General features: G+C 54.2%; 1 protein-coding gene across 1 annotated transcript in view; it reads left to right on the top strand.

Annotated features, from left to right (window-relative positions):
- CCDC33 (coiled-coil domain containing 33) overlaps window positions 1-21280 on the top strand; it is a 41946-nt gene that overhangs the window by 6493 nt on the left and 14173 nt on the right. Inside the window, exons 4-12 of the mRNA XM_027712323.2 lie at window positions 6224-6387; window positions 10597-10721; window positions 12318-12427; window positions 13134-13235; window positions 13364-13455; window positions 13600-13720; window positions 17186-17315; window positions 17402-17523; window positions 17777-17848. Coding sequence (XP_027568124.2) covers window positions 6224-6387; window positions 10597-10721; window positions 12318-12427; window positions 13134-13235; window positions 13364-13455; window positions 13600-13720; window positions 17186-17315; window positions 17402-17523; window positions 17777-17848 — 1038 coding nt within the window. The remainder of the gene's footprint in view (window positions 1-6223; window positions 6388-10596; window positions 10722-12317; window positions 12428-13133; window positions 13236-13363; window positions 13456-13599; window positions 13721-17185; window positions 17316-17401; window positions 17524-17776; window positions 17849-21280) is intronic.

Here is a 21280-nt window from a genome sequence, read left to right on the forward strand (position 1 = left end):
CTGGAGGGAGCCAGGAGCCAAAGGGGACCTGAGGCAAACGGCTTTGGGGGACTGCTTCCATGGCTCTGATTTAAAGATGATGATTTAGAGTGAAAACACGTGTTGCTGGTGATGTATTGCAAGGAAATTATATTCCTGATCGCTACGTGGGGGACCTGCAGCTGCCCAGCTTGATCCAAAATTCCCTGCACGCTTCTCCCTGCCCAGGTGGAGATCTGCTGTGGAAATGGGCCAGCAATGAGTGGCAATTCACCTTTTCTTAGCTAAAATGGAGAAAAGAAAAATCTTCTCAGTTGGTGAAGATGGATCCTCAGGAGGTTTTCCAAGCTGCTTTGTGATTTGCTCCTCTGCAAAACACAAACTCTGGCTGCTCCGAGGAGACGAAAGCTGTTGGCTCTAATTCCTGCAATTTCAGTCATCATGTCCCTTTAAGTGTCAGATAACTGCCTTGATGAGGAAAGCAAATGGGGTTAAAAAGAGAAAATTACTCCTTTTTAAAAGGTGTGGGGGGAGGGAATTGCGCTGGTGCCACCAATAAATATAGAAAGTGTAAAACTGTCCTAATGGAGCAGCCGAGGCGGTGCTGGGCTGCCGGCCCATTTCATTATTTGACAGGTGAATTGGGAGTTTTCCACGTAAATGGAAGGAAAATGAATTTGGCAATTTTTAGCCCAAAGGGATTCCCAGCCAGCAGCTATGGAGCTCCCCAGGGAAATTGTCTTGGAGCTGACATCCGAGGGGGAAGAGCATCCTTCCTCCTGGCGCCCCGAAACAGCCCTGTGATCTCTAACGAGCTCCCGCAGGGTCCCCTCAAGGAAACAAGTTGCTTAAAAATTATAATAATAAGCAGAATATATCAAGCTCAGCCTGAATCCGAGGGAAAAAAATCTCCCTGTGGCTGACTGGGAAATGGGAGCAGAGCAGGAATGGGGGTTACTGGAGCAGCGGGAAAGGAGGAGGCTGCCAGGACGAAATGATGAATAAAACAGCATTTGCTTGTCTTCCTCTCACTTTTGTTTTGCTGGGGATCTACTAGGGAGCTTTAAAGTGTGGTTTTCCTTGGAAGGTGATTTGAACCTGCTGCGAAGGTGTTGGGAAATACCCCTTTGGAATACAATTGGGTTTGTTTCAAACCCGAGCTGGCGCTGCCAGAGGAGATGGAGTTTTCCAGCCATATGGATATTTGTCTTGTTTGGAGCTGTGCTTGTCAGTCTGGAGCCTTTGCAGGGGGGAGGATCTGCTTGTGGGCTCCCAGAAATGGAAACCATGTGTGCACTGACTCCTTTATTTGGGAAGCTGATGGCTGTCCCTTGCCTTGCACATCCACGTCCGTGGCATTCTAGAGGTTATTTTTCAAGGATAAGGGCTCCTCTGGCAGGTGCTAATTATAGGTGTCATTACAGGGGGCCATGTTCTCCTCCCATCCCATGCCAAGCAGCTCTAAGGCACCCAGGAGCAAAACCTCAGCAATGGCTGAGCAAACAGGGAGAAAGCATCCATGCCTGGGCCCAGAGGGATACCCCCTTCCTATGCTGTGTCAGCAAACCACAGAAATTCTTCCCTGAGGAAGAGGCAGGCCCTGGCACAGGTTGCCCAGAGAAGCTGTGGTTGCCCCATCCAAGGCCAGGTTGTCCAAGGCCAGGTTGGATGGGGCTTGGAGCAACCTGGTCTGGTGGAAGGTGTCCCTGCCCATGGCAGGGGAGGTGGAACAAGATAGGCTTTAAGGTCCCTTCCAAGTCACCATTCCATGATGATGATCCCACAGGCCTTCCACTGACACAGGGAGACCATGGCATTCATCCTGCAAAAGTCCTTTGCTTTGAAGGGGCAGCATCCTGCTTCAGTCACATCCGTGCTGGAAGGACCACGGTGCTGGGGATGCCTGTGGGTGCAGCTCCATGCTCCCCTCCCAGGGGCGGGAGCAGGGGTCGGAGGAAGAGGAGTGCTGATACTGTTTTAATCTTCCTTTTAACTGTAATTGTGTTTGCCTGGCTCCCCCGAGCTCGTTCCAGGAGATGCATTTTTCCCAGCTAGATTGCTTTCCTTGTTTTGCTCATTGGAGACAGGCCGGGGCCTGTGTCGTGCCAGCTCTGCATTAATAGAGCCTCAAATGAGATTTCACAGCCTCAAATCTGATTAGCGCCGAGGCTCCGGTTGCTTCCAAGAGTGAGGTAGACAGATGAGGAGCCATGATGCTTGGGAGGGGGTGCAAATCCATACAGATACGGGGTGCCACGCTCTACTCTAACACCCTAGGGACTGACATGGAGCCTGAGGGCATGGGGCAGCTGAGATGCAACGCATCTCCCACCCTCAGAAATCTGTGAATTCAGGATGCTGGGAGAAGGCTGGTCTAGGTGAAGCATCCACTCACCCATCAGCCACCAAGGCCCTGCTGTAAACCCATACTTCACCCCCATTTTGGTGCCTGATGAAGTCTAACATCCCTCTCCCCATCCTGGCTTCCCTGTGCCTGGAGGTGCGTGCCATGATGGAGCTGACCGGCTGTTAGTTTGGCTGCTTGCCCCATTATTGAGAGATTCTCTGTGGTGTCCCATGGGCTTTTGGTGTGCTCTGACATCCCAGAGCCCTGAGCTCCAGCTGAGAGGTAGCTAGATCTGCTGGGATTTCCCCAGGGACACCTGGGAATCCAGCATCTTCAAGCTGTCCGTGCTCTGGGATGTCCTGGCCCATCGTTGGGACGTCCTGGACCGTGCTCTGGGTTGCCTCAGCCATACTCCAGGATGTCCTGGCCCAAGCCTGGGGTGTCTTGGCCATGCTCCAGCCCTTCTTCATCTTCACAGCGGCACAGTGCTGGAGGTGGAACCTGTGACCTGATCCTGCTGCTTGTTTAAAGCCAAGTGGCTCTTTATTTTCCGTCCGGGAAGGGAAGCAGCTTGTTGGTGTTTAGCTGCCGTAAGGAGGCTTGAATGGAGCCTGGGGAGACATCATGTAGGAAAACTCACACCAGCCCCAGTCCATCTTCACTTATGGAGCCTACTATTATTTTATGGAGTCTCTGGAGGAGGATAAAGCTGACACATTCCCAACAGCTACTCATAAATTGCCAGGAGCAGGGAGGAGCTTGGGGCTGTTGATGATTCTGTGACAGCATCGCTCACGGCTTTAGCTGGCACTGGGGGGCTCACTATAAAGGACCACAAGGGTACTGTTCCTTGTATGGTAGGACAGGGACTGGTTTCTTCTCCTGCAGCACCCCAAGGAGCTCTGGGAGGGCTGGGATTGGAGTTGAGGAGGTGAATGCTGCAGGCCTACAGCCCCAGGCTCTCCCTCTGAGCTTATGTTGCTCCATGAAATCAAAATTCAAGGAGAATTCTGAAATCACCGACCTTCTTCCAGAGGGGAAAACACAACCAGTGGTCTCCAGGTGTGGGCAGGGGCTGGAGGAGCCCCTGCAGTGCCGTGCCTGGAGGTCCCTGCTGGCTCCCAGCCCGGGCTGCCCTGAACTAAACGCCGGGCTCTTGAGGCTATTTATGTCTTGTCAGCTCGCAGCCAGAAGCAATTTAATCTTGGCTGAGCGCTGCTGAAAAGGAGCTGCTGGGCCCCGGTGCTTCGTTGGAGATGATAAAGAGTTGATAGAAAAACAAATTACGACGATGGCGGCTCAGACGCCGTTAATCAACCTCCCCGCAACAGCGCGGTGTGAATAATTAATAATCGTCGTTAAGGAGGATTTAAGGGCGGCTCGGGGTTAAGGTGCTGCGTGGGATCAGGGCAGAGGGTTGCAGGAGATGCTCACGATGCTCTGCAGAAGTCGGTCGATTCTCCAGAGCTCCTCAAAATGTTCCAAACGTGGTGTCACCAGCTTGGGCACACTTGAAATACATTTTATCTCCACCTCCGCAAGCTACAGGTTGCAAACTCCTGGGGGAGAGCACGTGGCTTGGAAGGATGGAGAAGCTTTTCTCCCACTAAGAGGGAGCTGCAAACAAGCGTGGGCTTCACCTGGAACTGTAGGGTAGAGATACTTCTTCCCTTTGGGAAGAAACACTGAATCTCCTCCTGGCTTTGAATAGTGACTGGGTTTTTTTTTTTTGGGTAGTTAATCACAGGCTTGTTGGAGGTTTGAGGTACTGTTTGCCTGAGAAGCCTGGCATTGTTCACACCTGCTATTTTTAAAATGGTTTGTTCTCCTGCTGAGCTTTATTTTGCTTAACCACTTGTGAATTTTCTGGTAAAACCCTCACTAATTATCCTGCTGTCACTGTTGCTGATGGTAAAACCAAGGGAGATGTAAATACAGTGGTGGGAATGAAGATGTGCACTAAGAAACCTGCTTCTGTTACCTGGAATGTGAAAGAAAATAGGGAGAATATAAGAAAATGTCCCAAAACAGTGATCTGGAGCAGTAAATAAGGATGGGGGAGTGGGACACTGGCCCAGCATCACAGCTTATGTCCAGGGCTCCCCCCCCAGAGCAGGGCTCCATCAGAGAGCTCCAAGGTGTCTGTGCAATTAAAGCAAGGTTGTTTCTGGGTTCTGCCAGCTGGAATTCCTCCAGATGGGGATTTTAGTGAATATTTGGCAAGGCTGGATGAGGCTTGAAGCAAGCTGGTCTAGTGCAAGGTGTCCCTGCCCATGGCAGGGGGTTAGAATGAGATGAGATTTAACACCCTTTCCAACCCAAACCATACTGGGATTCTGCGATACTTGGGATGAAAATGTTCACTGAAATTCCAGAACTGGAGCCTGAACAGATGCTCTCTTGACAGGATAGAGGGGTCTCCAGGGAGAGCATCCCTGCCTGCGTGCCTGTGCCTGCTTCCTGCCTGCAAATCTGGCACCATGCCCCTGCAAAACCCCCAACCATCCTTGCCCTCTCTCAGTGATGGATTGGGATCCATTCCCTACTCTGCTCTGCAGGTCAGGGGATCCTCCCCCACTTTGTGTTTCTGCTCCTTCAGTGCCACTTCCTGGCTGTCAGAGACACCAAGGCTGTCCCAGCCCCAAGCTCCAACTGGTTTGTGAGCTGACAGGAAAAAAAAAGGCGGGGGGAAGAAAAGCTGATTTACATGTTTTTCCAGACTGCTGGTGATCAGAGCACCCACCCAGATTTCCATGCCACAAGTGATCCTCAGCTTTGGGCGTGTTATCCCTCATGGCGGTGGGTCACCAAGCACACCACTGCTGCAACGGGGCAGCCTCGGGAGAGACGAGGGAGAGACAAGGGAGTGGTTTTAGGACAAAGCAATCCCTCATTACTGAGTTCGGAGGCACAGCCACGTGTCGGAGGGGATTTGCAGGCAGCGGCTTTGAGGAGCCCGCGGGCTGCTCGCCGGGCTGGAGCTTTTGTTTCAACCCCAGGAGGTCCAAAGATGCACGAAGGGTTTGGATTTCAGGGTCTGAAGTGGGGCAGAGTGGGTTTTAACTCCTTGCATCCCCAGAAACGTGAGATATTAGATGGATTAACGCTGTGTGCTGCCTGAGACGGCGGCACTGCGGGACGCAGGGGGTGGGGGACAGCACCGTCTCTCACTTGGCCGGGGTGTGATGGGAGCAGGAATGGGATGCGTGAGGAGCAGCTTGTGGCTCTGCTGCTCCTTATCACATCAGCTGGTGGGAATTAATGAGCTGGGGTGGGGGGAGCCCCTGCACTCCTGCCCTTCCCCCCAGATTGGGCCGAGATCCCAATTCCCGGCAGAGTCCCTATAAATTGCAGAGATGTCTGGGCTGGTGACAAGGGGGAGCAGGGGGATAACAGGAGCTGGAGAGGGGGGTGGTTGTTGGGAGGTCAGAGGGACATGGGGGCATAGAGGTGTCTTAGATGGTTAATCCCTGTTTTGGTGACCTGGCCTGGGATTTGTGGACCCCAGTGTAGCTGCCCCCTATGGCACCATGCTGGGCAGGGGTCCTGGGATGATTTCACCCTGTGCAGGATCCTCTGGTGCTGCTAGGTGTCCTCCCAGAGAGCCTGGCACCACTGTGGCACTGCTGTGACATGGTGACATCAGTGGTGTGGAGCCACAGGGGACAGAGTGTGGACACACCGGGGACAGGGAAGAGGCAGCTGTGATGGGAATGTGGGGGAGACACTACTTCCCTGGCTTGCTCTCCCTCATCTGGGACCAGTTTGGGATGTGGGGATGTGCTGGGATGAAATCTGGGCTCTCAGCACTGAGCTGGGCCATGGGGACGAGGTGGGGTGACAGGCACATGGCTGCAGCCCTTCCCACCTTCACGTATCCTCACTCGCTCCCGGCAGGTATCCAAGTCCCCCGCTGTGACAGAGGGTCCCGGGCACACATCCATGGCTGGTGGGGGACACGTGGCCCCCCTGGGGAAGGAAACCATCACTGTCACCCTCCATGGTGCCAGCAACCTGCCAGCCACACGCGAGGGCCGGGTGCCGTGGCCGTACGTTGTTGTGTGAGTATCCAGCATCTGCAAAGGGGGACAGCAGGGATCGTGGAGACACAGAGAAAGGGTTTGGGAGCTGCCACCCTCTTCATAAGCCCCAGGGAGGGGGGGAACCTCTCTGGCATTGCCTCCGTGAGACGCAGGGAGAGGAACCAGGACTCCTCGCTGCGATGGGGGAAGGCAGACACGAGGCACTCTGGCTTGCTGGGGTGTCAGGAAGAAAGTGTTCCTAATATTGAAAGTATAAAATGATGTCAAAGAATCCACAGGGTAATGCTGCCTGGGTTTGGGGATGATATCACAATAAATAAAAGAGTGTTTTAATAAATAAAACAGGATGTTGGGTAAGGAGGACTTGGCTCCTCGTGCATTATGCATGTGCCAGGGGACTCAATTAGCCGATCAGCTTTGGTCTGTGGTAGGAGGGAGGCCGTCCTGCTCGGCACTGCCATCCCAGAGGCAGAGGGGCTTCACTTCCCTGGAAAAGAGGGGAGAAAGCAGCTATCAGTGCCTTCAGAGCATCACCTGGCTGCGGAGCTTGGTTTTTGCAGGGCATCTCCCCAGGGCAGTGCCGGGCAGGCTGGTACCCAAGTGGATCCATCAGTGCCAAGGGAACAGGGCCGCAGGGTTGGGGTTCATCCACTGGGAACAATCAGCAGCCAGGACTGTGAAAGCCTGGAAACATCTCGTGTAAAGCAAACTGTTGCTTGCTGGGTGTTTTCCAGAGTAGAAACTCTGAGCTCTGTGGTGAAGGGGGTCCCAGGGTCTGTCATTGTGACAGAGTGCCCGGTGCCAGCCCCATCAGGCATCCCAGAGGCTCCCTGGGCAGGGGGGATGCGGGACTCCATCATCAGGATTTTGGCAGCTGGGGCTGGCTGACATGTGAGCTGGGAGCCTCCACTGCCACCCCTCTATCACCCCATCCTCTCTTTCCCAACCCCCCCATGCCAAGGACCCGCTCTCCGCCCCGACAGCCTGAGTAACTCTACGGCAGGACTTGTCTCTATTTCCATAAACCAATTATACCCAGATGATCTCCGGAGATTTAAACATCAATATCCTAAATGATAGCACGAGGGTGGCGTGTGATTGTTGCATCTCTCTTTACATTCTGGTGCTGCTCCATCACCGCATTGCCATGGTAACGGGAGAGTGATGGAAGGGAGGGGAGGGGGGTATTAGGGATGCAGGACACATGAGGGGCCTTTTAGTAACCATAGTGAGGGAGCCAAGGCAGAAGGGAATCACTGATTGTTTTTCAGGGCACTTGCTCTTTAAGGAGAGTAGCATGTTGCAGTTAAAAGGTGGGATTTTATGGATGGGAGGGAGAAGTTGGAGGGGGATGTGCTGGTGGGGAGTCTGGTGGCATCCAATCCCCCCCAAAACAGCCAAGTGATAACCAGTGGAGCCATCCCAAGCCCAAAGTGCCAGCACACAGAGCATCACCCCACATAAGGATGTGATCCAAGTGGGATGGGAGGGAGGGAGCAGCACCACTGCCCTCTGTGGCTGTGCCCAGTCACTTGTGCCTGGACTCAGCATCCCACAGTGCTCCGTAGTTGTGGGCACCACTACCAGAGATCTGGGGAGGGAAAGGTTTAGCAGAGCGAGCCTGAAAGACCTTGAAGAGCAGAAGATCCCACACAGGGGCTTTGGCTCACCCTGCCCCAGAGAAAGCCTCCTCCTCCGGGGATGCTCTGGGGATCTGGCATCACCTTGGCTCTGCTCCTCACCCTCTGAACACCCAGAAAATCCTCCCTCCCTGCTTCCAGGGGCATCGGTGGGTTTGTTCCGCATCTTCCTTTCACTCCCTCGTGCTCACAGACAAATAGCTGCCGGACCGGCAGGATGCAGGGATGACCTTGGCGTGCTGGAGCCGGGCGTGTTTGCAATTAACGGCACAAAGCGCCTGGCCCCGGCCGGCTTCTCCTCCCCGCTGAGTACCACGGGCGGGTGAAAGGACTTCCTCGCTCCCTCCTTTCTGCTCTTCAGTGCCCAGAGAAGCAACTCAAGGTCGCTGCTGAATGCACCAGCTGCTCCCAGGCTGGGGGATGGGGGTCCCTGTCCCCCTGCCCACGGGGGACCTGTGAAGGCAGCAGTCCAGGTCATGATGCCATGGGATGCTCTCAGAAAGGGTGTTCCTGCAAGTAAAACCTTTTGGCTCTGCCCAAAATTAAACCAGGGACTCAGCTGATAAACCCAGAGCACTGGGGCTGTGAGATCAAGCGGTCCCTCCTTGCCACAGCATCCTGGTGGGATGAAGATGGAACATCCCAGGGTTAGAAGACCGGGAGCAATGTAACAACTGGGATATCAGCCCCGAGAAATAACTCACCCTGTAGAGATAATAACTCATAACACCGGATAAATAAACATTCTGAAGGCTGGGCACAGCCCTGCCAAGCCCTTTGCTGGGCACCCCGGTGTCACAGCAGCGGGGTGGCTGCGTGCCGCCGTCCCCGAGCACCGTAGCCGAGACGTTGATGGGTAATAACTCCCCGGAGGCAGCCGTCTTTATCTTTTATCTTTATCTTTTATCGCAGCGGTGGGCGGATGGTGCATCCCCGCACGCACGGCAGAGCCAAGAGCCTGCCCCGGAGCCGGCAGGGAGGGATGCAGAGAATCGGAGGAGCAGCTCTTGGTGCATCCCAGCCGTGTCCTGCCCTGAGCTGTGCGATCTCATGTCTGCAGACCCCGCTCCTGCCCCTCCAGCGCGTCTGGAGCTGGCTGGGGGGAGGAGAAAACATGAAACCCTCTCTGCTCTCCGCTGTTCCAGCTGCCCCCGGCCTATTCATTTGGTTTTTGAGGCACACCCCTGTGCTTTGTGCAGTTGTGGGTTGTTTTCCTCCCCCTCCCCACTTCACAGCTCTTTTTGAATGCTCTCCCGTCCTTAGGCAAGTCTGTAATGAAGGGGGCCTGTTCTCACCCTCCTGCTCCTCCTCCCACACCCCCAGCCCAGGTCTGGCTTCATTCGGACTCTGAGCACGTTGCTGGGAGAGCAATCCCCCACAGAGCTCATTACTGGAGAGCCAAGTTTTTTTCCAGCCCCTCCAAAACAGTGCCAGCCTGATGGCAATTCCCACCTTCCAACGCTGGCCAGCTCCATCCCTGTGGGATGCAGATGGGCTTTGCCGGTGGGGAAGGGGACACGTGGGAGATGAAAAAGGAGCACAGGATGTGGATGCAGCATGGCTGAGGGCCCACTAGACCAATCTCTTCAGCAGGGAGAGGGAATGGAGATCTTGCAACCATCCTCCCATCCATCTGGGATGAACCTGCTCGGTCCCACCTGGAGCTCACCCTACAGCTGGAAGGACCTTTGCGAACGAAATGATCTTTAAGCGCCCTTCCATCCCAAACCATTCAATAATTCTATGCCTTATAATCTCTTTTCCCCCAGTGTTGGAGTCTCCAGTGACACCATCTCTTCTCAGTCACAACAGTGCCCTGGTAAACTGTCCCCAAGGGCCATGTTGGCTCTGCCCCATGAGGAGCTTTTCTTGGAGGGGCCAGCACCAGGCACTTCATCACCTTAATATCCAGAGCAACCCGTTCACAGGGCTGGGATATCTGTGTCACAGTGGGATGTCACCATCCCCTTTCACCCCATGAGTGGGGGTGCAGGGACTTGAGCTCACCACGTCACCAGGCAGTGGGACTCTGCTGTGGTTTTGGGACTCCAAGTGTCTCGCTGGGCAGTGGAGACGCCCTAAAAGATCTTCCAGCCCCACTAAAAGTGTGTGGGGGATTATTATTATTAGCCAAGCTAATGAGTAATTGGTGATTAATTGATAAAAGTGGGAGGAACAACCCCAAAACATGCCTGATGGTGACACCAGCACAGATGAAGAATTACCCAGGTCTGTAGCAGTGAACACAACCATAATTATTGCTCAGCATTGTTATGTGCCGAGTCTAATGATGACAGTCGTTAACATTCAATCTTCTCTCTCTTTTCCCAGCAGCATCTTCCCTGTCCCTTCATCAATACTGTGGATAATTAGCCTCCGGGGCCTGAAATAGCCTTTAGGATAAAAGGGGCTGCAAACCCCTTTTATCACTGGGGGTTGGGCAGGATCCAGGAGTAAAAGCAGCACTGAATCCCCAGCAAAGCCCCCCCAGAGCAGGGGCAGAGCTTTGCTGAGGGCTGGATGCTCGTCCCTCTCCCAGCTCCCTGCTGCCATATTCCTCACCTGTTTTCCTCCCTTTTCCTCACAGTAAGACCAGTGGAGGGGCTGAGCAGAAGCGGGAGGCCTCTCGTGCATCCTCAGAGCCCACCCACACACCCACCTGGGAGGAGGAGGTGGTGCTGGAAATGGATGCCGAGGATGCAGGCTGGGCAGGTGAGAGCCTGGGGACCAGGACATGGGAATCATTCCTCAAAGGGCTAATTTGGGGATATTAGGGAGTCCCTGCTCCTCAGGACCCCAGGCAGAGGGAACGAGCCATGTCCTGAGCTCATGGCTGTGGTGTCTGCAGGGCAGGACCAGGAGGGACGTGCCCAGGGTGGAACAGGCAGTGATGCTAGGCATCCTCCAATGGGAATCAGCATCAGAGGGGAAACACCCCCAAATCTTTCCCTACTGCCATCCCTCACCTTGTATCATTTGGAACCACATCCTGATGCTGTTACTCCCCACGCGGGGCTGCTAAATCTGTAATTGTGATAAAACTCGTGGAATTAGGGGCCAGGATTTGATTATAAAATCAGCTCCTTACAAAACAAACGTTAGGAACCAATCTTCACATCGTGCCTAATCCCATTAGGCCCTGATCCCGGTGAAATTGAGGAGATTTTGATGTACTTTTTGCCCCGTGCGGGATCATGAGAAATTCAGGGAGACTTGATGGAGCTTCCAGGTCTGCTCCTCCACCTCCCAGCATCTCCCAGATGTTTGGCCATGTTCATCCCCCAGATGTTCATCCTGAAGCTGTCATCCCCAGGTGCAGCTCACAGCTTTTCTTCCCCGGCAATACAGTTTCCATCCTTTTATCTCCCAGAAATCCGAGTGTGATCCATCATTGGTGATGACAGGCAGAAAAGCCACTTGTGTCTCGCTCAACCCCAGAACGTTTTCTCTGGTGCTTCTTCCACGAGGAGCTGGGAGAAAAGGAAAATTTCCATTTAAATGGAGCACTTGCTGTAAAGCACAAGCTCAGGGAAGCGTGGACCAGGCGCTTGCCTTCTTCATCTTCACTTTGGGGACGTGCACAACCTGTGGCATTCCCAGGCTGGCCAAGCAGGAGTTAAGGCGGGTGCCTCGGCGCAGTCATTAAGCTGGGGGAAGGGAGGCCCAACTCTTGATGGCAGCATAAGGAGAGGGCGGTTTTCCCTTCCATCAGCTCCTTTTTTTTCTTCTTCTTTTTTTTTTTTTTTTTCCCATAAAAGGCTCCTGTTCCTGCTTGTCAAATAAATTGCAGCTTTGCTCTAATTTAAGGGAAGAACTGGGGGTGCCAGAATCTGTGGGGTGATGCTGCCATGCCAGGGGACAGATGGGGACCAGGCACCTCTAAGAGGACTGATTTCATGGTGGACCCTGAGGCAGGGAGGGCTCAGGGCAGGATGGAACCCTGCAAGCTGAGCAGGGTGGGCTGGAGGCAGGGAGGTGGATTAGATGGATCAGTAGGAAATCCTGGCTTCTTAGATGGGAATCTGAGCTGTGTTGGTGCCAGCTTCGCTCTCCTGGAATTGCCTGGGACCTGTTCTTCATGGCTCCCTGGGATGCACATGTGTGTGTGTATTATCCTGGTCTGGGTGTCAAGCCTGCTCCTGTCCACTCCACCCTGGCCTTGTGAGGGGAAGGGCCTGCTGAAAATTAATCACTCCATTGTCTCTGTCCCTTTCTCACCCAGACCTTCCCCCAAACCTCTCCTTTTCCCTAAAACCCTCCTCTTTCCCAAACCCTGCTCATCCTGACAGCTGACCCTCTCCCTTCCAGTGCTGACCCTCACTGTGGCAGACAAAGCTACCAAGGAGGCACTGGGGACATTCCAGCTGCCAGCCCGGCATCTCCAGCCCTTCCAACCCCACCACTGCAGGCTGGTGCTGGTAGGTATGGCACAAACCCCTCCATCCTGCTCCTTATTCCTGCTCATAGTTTGATTTTCACCACTTGTAGCTGGGGGCTGTGGGCAAAGGGAGCCTTGTGTAATGCCATAATACCGGTGGGAAAACCACATTTGGCAAGTTGGGGAAGGTGCTCAAAGAGGCTTGTGAGCTTCCTGAGAGGGAGGAACAAGGCAAGCGTTGTGCTGGGCTCAAATGTGGTAGAAAAGTGACGGGATTGCAAGCTGGGAAGTGCTTTCACCCTCAGGATCCTGGGAAGGAGAAGCAGGGCAGGACATTCATTAAACACAGGTTGCTGTGCATTAATTAATGCAGGCAGGTACCCAGCCCCAGAGAAGCAGCTTCCTGAACCCTTCCATGGGCATTTCTCCAACCCAGGGACTTGGCCAGTAGCGCCCTGTACAGCTGAGGCCTGACAAACTCACTCCATTACTCCCCCAAAATCAAACTCTCCTATGCTCAGGCTGGCAGAAATGAGCTTACCCTTCCCTACATAGATTGGGAACGATGAAATATTTAAACACAGAAGGATTTATTATATTGATCTTTTCCGAGAAGGCTCAGGGGGCCACTGAGCTTTAATTACCAGTTGGTGCTTTGTTGCCAGTGATGGGCTGTCCATGCCCAGTGTCCATGTTTTGTGGCCTTGACCTTTTTCCCCCCACGCTTTGCTCTCCTCCACACACAGCCAAGGAGGCAGGACTCTGTGGGAATGGTCCTGCGTGTCACCATCACCCGCAAAAAGAGCTTCATCCCTCGCTGTGATGGACTGAGCTACGTGGCCTTGGAGGTGAGAGGTGGCCTTGGGGTCAGGGGTGGCAGGGAGGTGTGCAGGGTCTGCACGTCGTCTCCTGCTCTGGCAGCTTTTTCCCCTCCCCACAATCTCTGTCCCCTCACCATGGACCCTCCACCTCCCAGGTGCTGCTGCGGGGGCTGTCTGTCCCCCTCACCACCCTCCCCAGGACCCTCGTCGCCGTGGCCAGAGTTGTGAGCAATGTCCAGGAGTACAAGTGAGTGATGGCCAGGGGTCTGCTGGTGACACAGGGGGACAACTTGAGTATCCCTGGTGCCATCGTGCCCTCCCACGGCGCTCGGCTCGCTGGGGTGGATGTGGCCCCACACACACTGACCCAAACCTTTCCATCACTCCTCAGGCACCGCATGGAGAAGAATCCCATCTCTCATCCCAGCATCAGCCCCACCACCATCCTGTTCCCAGACCCTCCAGCAGCCGCCTTTAGCATCGCCCGAGCTGCCAACCACGGCTGCCCTCAGGTACGGGGCCGAGCATATCCACAGGGATGCAGGGATCCAGCAGCATCCTTCCCGCTTGGGTACCAAAGAGCATCCCTCCTTCAGCAGGGGAGCTGAGCACCCCACGCAGGAAAAGCTTCAGGGGCAAAACGATGCTTTGAGCGTCAGACATGGTCCTCACACGCAGAAACCCGCAGGCAGCTCCTCGTTTGTGCCTTTGTCCTTCATTTTTCCCTCTGCTCTGCTCACGCCTCCAGCTCGAGTGCCTCCTCTCGAAGGCAGCGACCTTCTCCTCCCCGGGCCTCAAGTACCGCGACGCACATCTTCAAAATAGCTGTTGCCAGGGAAACATCCCCTTTCCACACAGAGCATCGTCATTGGCAAGCGAGAGGAGGGCCCCGCTTTTGTTCCTGAGCCCTGCCAAAAAATTGGCGAGGAGGGAGGGAGGGGACTGGAGGGCTGGTGGGGCAGGGAGGAGGCGGGATGGAGCAGCAGAGCCAGGAGCCACTGCATGTAGCTGCCACTCCTCAAAAGCAGAGCTGCTCCATCCTTTCACCTCCGCAAAGTGCCAGCCGAGGGCAGATGTCCGGCTGCACCCAGAGGACGGATCCAGCTGGCCCCCAGTGCCAGCGGAGCGCACGCGTTTCTCTGGCTCGATCCTCCTCCCCCGTGCATGGAATTTTGATCGGCTCGGAGCGAAAGGCCCTGGATCAACACATTCGGGGAGCCCATAAATAAAATATCACGGAGAGGCAGCCGGCCAAATGCCAAGTCGCCCGTGAGGCGCTGAATTATCATAAAAATCACTAGTGTGTTTCATTCAGTACAATAATTATTGGTTTATCCCTCCACTCCCCCCGCTCTGCCTCCCTGGGTTCTTCTTGCAGGTAAGAGACGGAGGGAGCACTGAGACCCTCCACTTTGGGTCTGCACCCCCAGTCCCACCATGGCAATGGATTCAGGGTACAAGTTACCCCATCAACTCCAGACCAGATATAGGAATGAAATCCCTGTCTACTACCCAAGACACTGGATATCTTCCCTCTCCAATCTTTGCAACCCTGAGGCTGCTATTTCCCAGGGATATTTCTCTTTTGTAAAGGCAGCCAAAATGCATTTATTTTGGATTTACAGGCATAATTACAAACACAGACCCCCACAAAGTTGTGGGATCCATGCTCTGGGTCCCAGCCCCACATCCCTGGCACTGCTGCCAGCACCAAGCGGTGGGAGCCCAACACGGGAGGACGAGTGATTAAACCCGGCCATCTGGCCTGTGTGCTGCCTCCTCCTCCTCCTCCTTCTTGTCCTCCTCCTGCTCCTCCTTCCCTCCACACCCACAGGGCTCAGTCTGTCTTGGCACATCCCCAAGGATGCTCTTCCTGGGGAGCTGCGTGACCCCCGTCTCCTGCCTCAGTTTCCCCACCTGTAGGATGTGCTTCCCTCACGGGAGGATGAACTCTTAATGCCTGGGAGGAAATGTTAGGGGAAGGCTGGGGGGAGGAGGAGGAGGAGGGAGCATTGTTGCTCCAGTTCCAGAGGTTAATGGCTTTCCCTGAGTGAACTCCTGGGCGGGCTAATCGGATTCGATAATTCTGCCAGCCCTGTGTGTCCTCTCGCCTGTCGGTTCCCATCAGCGTCTGCAGCCAACAGCACTTGGGTTCACCTTCAGCAGGGCACCCCTCTCACTCCTTTTAGGTTCCCAGGTCATTAGCCCTTGTCTGCCTGGCCGGGGCTCCTGGAGACCTGGTCTTCCTGGCCAGGAGTAAGCTGAGACCTGCACAGAGCTGCCTGCAAGAGTGCTGGGTGCTCCCATTGGGCCAGCATCCTCTTTGTCACCAAAGGGATTGCCACACTGGTGGCAATGGCAAATCCATGGGGCCTACTACAGAAAGCCATGGTGTGTCTGTCCTCCCAGGACCAAGCTCAAGCCTTTGTGATGTTGGCCCCCTCTAAGATAAACCTCCTTCAGGGCTATTTTCCTTGGGAATTCTCCAGCTTAACCTACTTATCTGGAGCTTCTCACTCTTGTCTGCAGTCTGCAGCATCCAGACAGGCATCTGTGAGGAGAAGGGATGGCCTCATCCCTTGGGAAGGCAGGAGAGGGGCTGTAGGCTTGGCCACCTCTACCTCTGCTCGTGCCAACGATGCTGCCTTTGAACCAGCCGTTGGGAGATGAGCTGGGACAGCCAAAAAGGATGAAGGTGTCTCCTTCATCCTCCTCCTCCTCCCCATCCCCTTTGTTGTGTTTCTGCAGGTGGCCCTTGGCAGGGGGGGCTGTTGTGCCAGGATGTCTGCCCAAATCAGCGCATTGGCTCTGACGCCCCGGCACAGAGCATCCATCTGTCCCACCGAGCCAGTGGGAGACAGCCCGTCCCCAGCAAGCATCCTGCCCCCTGCCCCCGCCTCTAAAATCAGGGGGGGAAATCAGGAACGTCATCTCCCATCCCTCTGCTGGTGAGAGGAGCCATGTGGGCTCAGGACCTCCAACAATTGGGGTCAAATCAGCAATATGCTCCCACGTTTGACTTTTCCCTTCCCTGCTGAGGCTGAAACGGCACCACCTCCAGCGCCTCGTACAGGTCGATGCCAGGAAAAGTAACTGGAGGTGGCATTTTGTGGTTTTGAGATTTTCCCCCAAAAATTGGGCTTTCTGAGGCTGATGAAACAGCCCTATGGGCTGGGAAAGGAGAGGAGCAGCTGGAGGGTGCTGAGCTGGATCTGACTGCTGTGAGCTCCTCCAATCCGTGTGCATTTTCCTAAGGACTTTCAGGCACAGCCCGGGCTCCCAGCAGCCAAACTAAGCTATATCCCAGCTAAAAATCCCTAAGGATTCCCTGACAAATTCCTGAATGAGAGAGCCAGCCTGGTGCTGAGCCAGCACTAACAGCACTGCCTGATGCAGCCCGTCATGGAGGATTTTTTCAGGCTCTGAAGCATCCCAACCCCACATTCCCCATGCTAACACCTCCCAAGGCTGGATAATGCACCTCTGAGGCTCTCCGAGGTGCATAATGCCCATTAGCATCCCAAAACAGGAGCAGAGGGAGATGCCCCACTCTTCCACCCTCCCTATCAAAGCAGAAATGTGCTGATGCAGAAAAGCCGATCGGCATCTCATTCCCGCTGGGCGATGCTGGCTGAAGGGATGGAGTAACAGCATTAAAAAGGAGCTGCTGTCAATAAATTCTTGGCGTTGGGAAGTCAGTGTTAAGGTTGACCTTTGAAAAGCTGGCGGGGCTCTCCGGAGGCGAAGCGGAGTAGCCGCCAGTGGGGACAGAATGATGCCATTTCCAACGACGGATGGCAGCTCTGGGGATAAACATGCTTCCCACTATTCTATATATCTGTTGGGTGACCTGGAATTCATGTTTGGGAAGGGCTTTTGAGGTGATAGGCAGACCCTGAACACCTGCAAAGCAACCCCTTCCCACACATTAGTGCTGTGTTCCCCCACAAATACGGAATTTCCTGTTGTCTCTTAAGATATCCCGACCAGCCGGTCCCCGGGAGCAGCCATCCTGGAATGCCTCCTTCCTCTTCCAAGGCCAAGACGCTGCCACCATCTTCTCCGAAGACACGGCTCTGACAATTGAGTTTTATCCATACAAAGACGGTGAGTCTCAGACCCCACCAGGGATGCTCTCTGTCGTCCCAGCTTTGGCTGCTGTGCCCTCATCCAGCTGTTCTCATCCCTTCCAGTGTGGGATGCTCCGGGCACCCTCATTCCTGTGGGATACTCGGTGCTGCCCCTCACCAGCTGTGTTTTCCAGGAGCTGGCAGCGTGCAGCAGTGGAGTGCACGTGGATGGCCTCGCTGTGGAGGTGAGAAAGGGCCCGTGGGGTAACACTGGGCAGGTGATGGTATCTACAGGTGATGGTGGGATGATGGGATGATGGGATGGTGGAATGGAAATCCCACCTCCATGTCTGGGTGAGCAGCCTGGCACAAAACTCCCAAGCATCCCACAGGAAGCTGGGATCTCTGCTCCAAACCACAGCCCTGCACCTCTGGATGACATCTAGATGATGCCAAAGCCACCAGGAGCTCCAGTGGAAACCCAATTTGCCTCCCCAGGGCACCGACCTCCAAACCAAAACTGGAACCATCCCAACCGTGGGGCTCTGCCTGCAGCTCCTTCGATTCGAGGTGAGATGCTGGGGATGGAAAATCCCGAGGTGAGGAGGGATGGGGACAGGGACGGGGAGGAGATGGCTCTTTAGAGCTGCCACCCTCTCTCCAAACCTTTCAGCTGGGCTGGATATGGGTTTTATCCCTTGTGCATGTTGTCCCAAGGCTCTGGATCATGTCGTCAGGCAGCTAGAAAAAGCAGCATCGTTCTTGCCATCACACATCCATCGCTTTCCCAGGGATTTTGTCACATGCTCATATTCCCAGGAAATCCTGCCTGGAGACAGGGCACAGGCAGGGTATTTGGGAGAGGCTGCTCACCATCTCGGAGTGGAGAAACGCCAGGCTGGTTAACCATGGTGACAAATGTCCAGCTGTCTTCCTTCAGCATTTGTGCTCCCCAGGGATGTCACAGCAGGGAGGGAATGCGGCTGCTTTTCCTGGGGAGGAGGAAACCCTGCCAGCCCTTGGCTCCAGGTCCGTGGGCAGGTTTGGATGCGTCCACGAGCCCAATCGATCTAATTACTGCAGCCACCAGCCTCTGCTCCCATCTGCAAACCAAAAATCCTCTCCATAAAGTGAATTTGGGTCCGGTCTGGATGCTGCATCCCTGAGGAGCCGCGGCGGGCAGGGGCCGGCTGGTGGGGGGCTTTGGAGTGATTGCCCAGGGGGGTCAGCAAAAAGGGGTCTGCGTGTGATGAATTATTCACATGGGTGTCACTAAGTGCAGAATTAATCCTTTTGCTTCCAGCTGGCTGCTGCACTAAATTATCACTCGCAGTCATGCGGGAAAATGCTGCAGAATTCATTTAGCTGATTATTGTTTTGATCTGGGAGCTGCAATTTTTTTTTCTCCTCTTCCTCAACCTCTCCCATTCCGCTGCTCGAGCCCTGCCTTCCCTAATGTATGTAAGAGCTGGGAGTGGAAACAAAAAGCGAGAAAGCCAGAGCAAGCCTTGGGCTCTGGATAATTCATCCGGCAGCGGCCCAGGCAGATGGACCCGGAGCGATGCAAATCAGTGAGCGAGTTCCTACCGAGCGGGGTGAGGGCATGTTCTGCTCCTTGTTTCTTGCCTGGAGGTCAGGATTTTCTTAGGAAAATGCTCCAGCTGTCTGGCTGTGATCCCCAGCACCCCAAAACCAGCAGGTAGGGGAGGCGTTGCCTCAGCTGCGTGGGCAGGGACTCTCCTGCTTTGGGCAGCCCTTGGCTTCAAGGGATGCTTGAAGGCTTAATTTCCAGCTTCTCAGCTCATGGATTAGTCTTGAGCTTGGCTTTGGGACAGCAAGAAGGGGCCAAATGGGGGCCAAGAGGCACAGACAGGCAATACAGGACTCGGATGAACCTGGTGATGCCCTGGGCCTTTGTACAAGGAATGTCTCTGTGGTGTGAGGAGCCACAGCATCCCTGCCCATGCCTGGATCTGAGGAGACCCAGCATCCCTGTTCATCCCTGAGGTGTGAGGGAGCCCCAGCATCCCTGCCCACTTCCAGGTGCAAGGAGCTGCATCATCCCTGTCCATCCTTGGAGCATGAGCAGCCATGGTATTGCTGTCCATCCTCGGGGTGCAAGGAGCTGCAGCATCCCTGTCCATCCTTGGACAGCCATGGTATTGCTGTCCATCCTCGGGGTACAAGGAGCTGCATCATCCCTGTCCATCCTTGGAGCGTGAGCAGCCATGGTATTGCTGTCCATCCTCGGGGTACAAGGAGCTGCAGCATCCCTGTCCATCCTTGGACAGCCATGGTATTGCTGTCCATCCTCGAGGTGCAAGGAGCTGCAGCATCCCTGTCCATCCTTCTCCATGATTTCTCACCCCACATCTCTCCCCGCAGCCGATGGCAAAGGAGAACACTCACTGAGCTCGTTTTCTTTCCTTTCTTATTTTTCCTTTACCTCAGAGAGCTGAAAATGGATAACCCAGATTGGTTGGGCTCTTTATAACAAACAGCAGCTAAATAAACCCGAGGTGCCATCTGGTACCCGGCACACTCAGAGCCGGGTGTAAATCCCGGCTGTTCTGTGGCCTCTGCAGGGATTTCACCAACTCCTACCAGGGACGTGGATGCCCAGAGCTTGGTTTCAGATGCTCATATCAACCCTTTGTGCTGGGAAAGTGTCCTCAGTGATAGGGTTTTCCAGGGAAAAGGGGTTACCCACAAACTAAACTCCCTGTCTCAAAACTCTGCTTCGCTTGTAAAAGCCACAGGGAAAGGGTTTGGAGCATCTGCTTTGTTAAAAGCCAAGAACCCCAACACCAGGAATGAGCAAACAGCCGTGTTACCCAAGGGAAGGGGCAGTGCTGGGTTGCAGCCTCCTAGTAAAGGCACTGAGATCCCCAGGTTTGCCCCCACCCAGCCCTGTTCCCCCCCATCTTCATCCCCTCAAACTCCCCCTCTGGACCCCACAGGAGAACAAAAGACTTTGATCATCTCAGGGAGACAAAAAAATCAAAGACTTCAGCAAAACGCTGGTGCTTTAGCAAATTAACCTTTGGCATTCAAAAAAACCCAGGTTTTCCAGGTTTTTTTCCAGGGGGAAAGCCTGTAGCCAGATTCCTCCACCTCGGTACTGGCTTGGGGCTAAAGACACGACTCCTGTTTTCCCTTCATTCCAGATTTTCCTTTTTCACCCCAAATTTAGTGTCTTGCCCAAAAGAGATGAGTTTGACCTCACAGTAGCCAGTGGTAAAGCCACGTGCAGGTTCAGCAGGATGCATTCCCAGGCGATTCTGAGCCTCATCCAAGGGCTGGAAAACACACAGAGGAGGCATCTGTATTACTGAGGGATTTATTTATATCCCTGTTTAATAACCAGCCTTGTTTTACGCTTTGTTTTGGCACAACCCCACCTTGCTCAGCCCATTAATTTGGCACTTGGGACCTTCGGGGTCACCTCAAGCCTCTGCCACGAATTTGCTGAGCGCCCTTGGTCATGTCACCCGAGATGGGAGTCTGGGGACATGCTGGCACACGGTGACAGCCTCTGAAAAAAAAAAAAAAAAAGTGAAAAGCTAGTGCCAGGTTTTTTTTTTTCCAGGCAAGGGGAAAAAAAAAAAAATCAACAGGCTGGCTATTTCACTGCTTAAACAGCTTTAATTTATGTGATTGCTGCTGTTCCAAACCCGGAGCAGATCGGTGCCTGGTGTAAATTGTCACAGCGCCGGGGTGTAAATTGTCACTATGCCAGCCTGGCCATCAAACCCCTTTTGGGCTGGCCAAAAAAAATGGGTTTACAATTGGCTGTGGAGTAGGGAATTGCCATGTGTTTCCTGATATTTCAGCCTGGTTCGTACTCCTCGAGCACCAGAACTGGGATTTTATCCCCCAGTGTGGATTCTGACGCTGGTGAAAACTTTGCTTTGGGGGAATCGTATAATCATGGAATCGTTTGGGTTGGAAGGGATCTCAGATCATCCAGTTCCACCCCATGCCATGGACAGGGACACCTTC

The sequence above is a fragment of the Pipra filicauda genome, unplaced genomic scaffold (genome assembly GCF_003945595.2).
Source record: "Pipra filicauda isolate LSUMZ 115617 unplaced genomic scaffold, ASM394559v2 scaffold161_size1661140_pilon, whole genome shotgun sequence".
In the NCBI taxonomy this organism is placed as follows: domain Eukaryota; kingdom Metazoa; phylum Chordata; class Aves; order Passeriformes; family Pipridae; genus Pipra; species Pipra filicauda.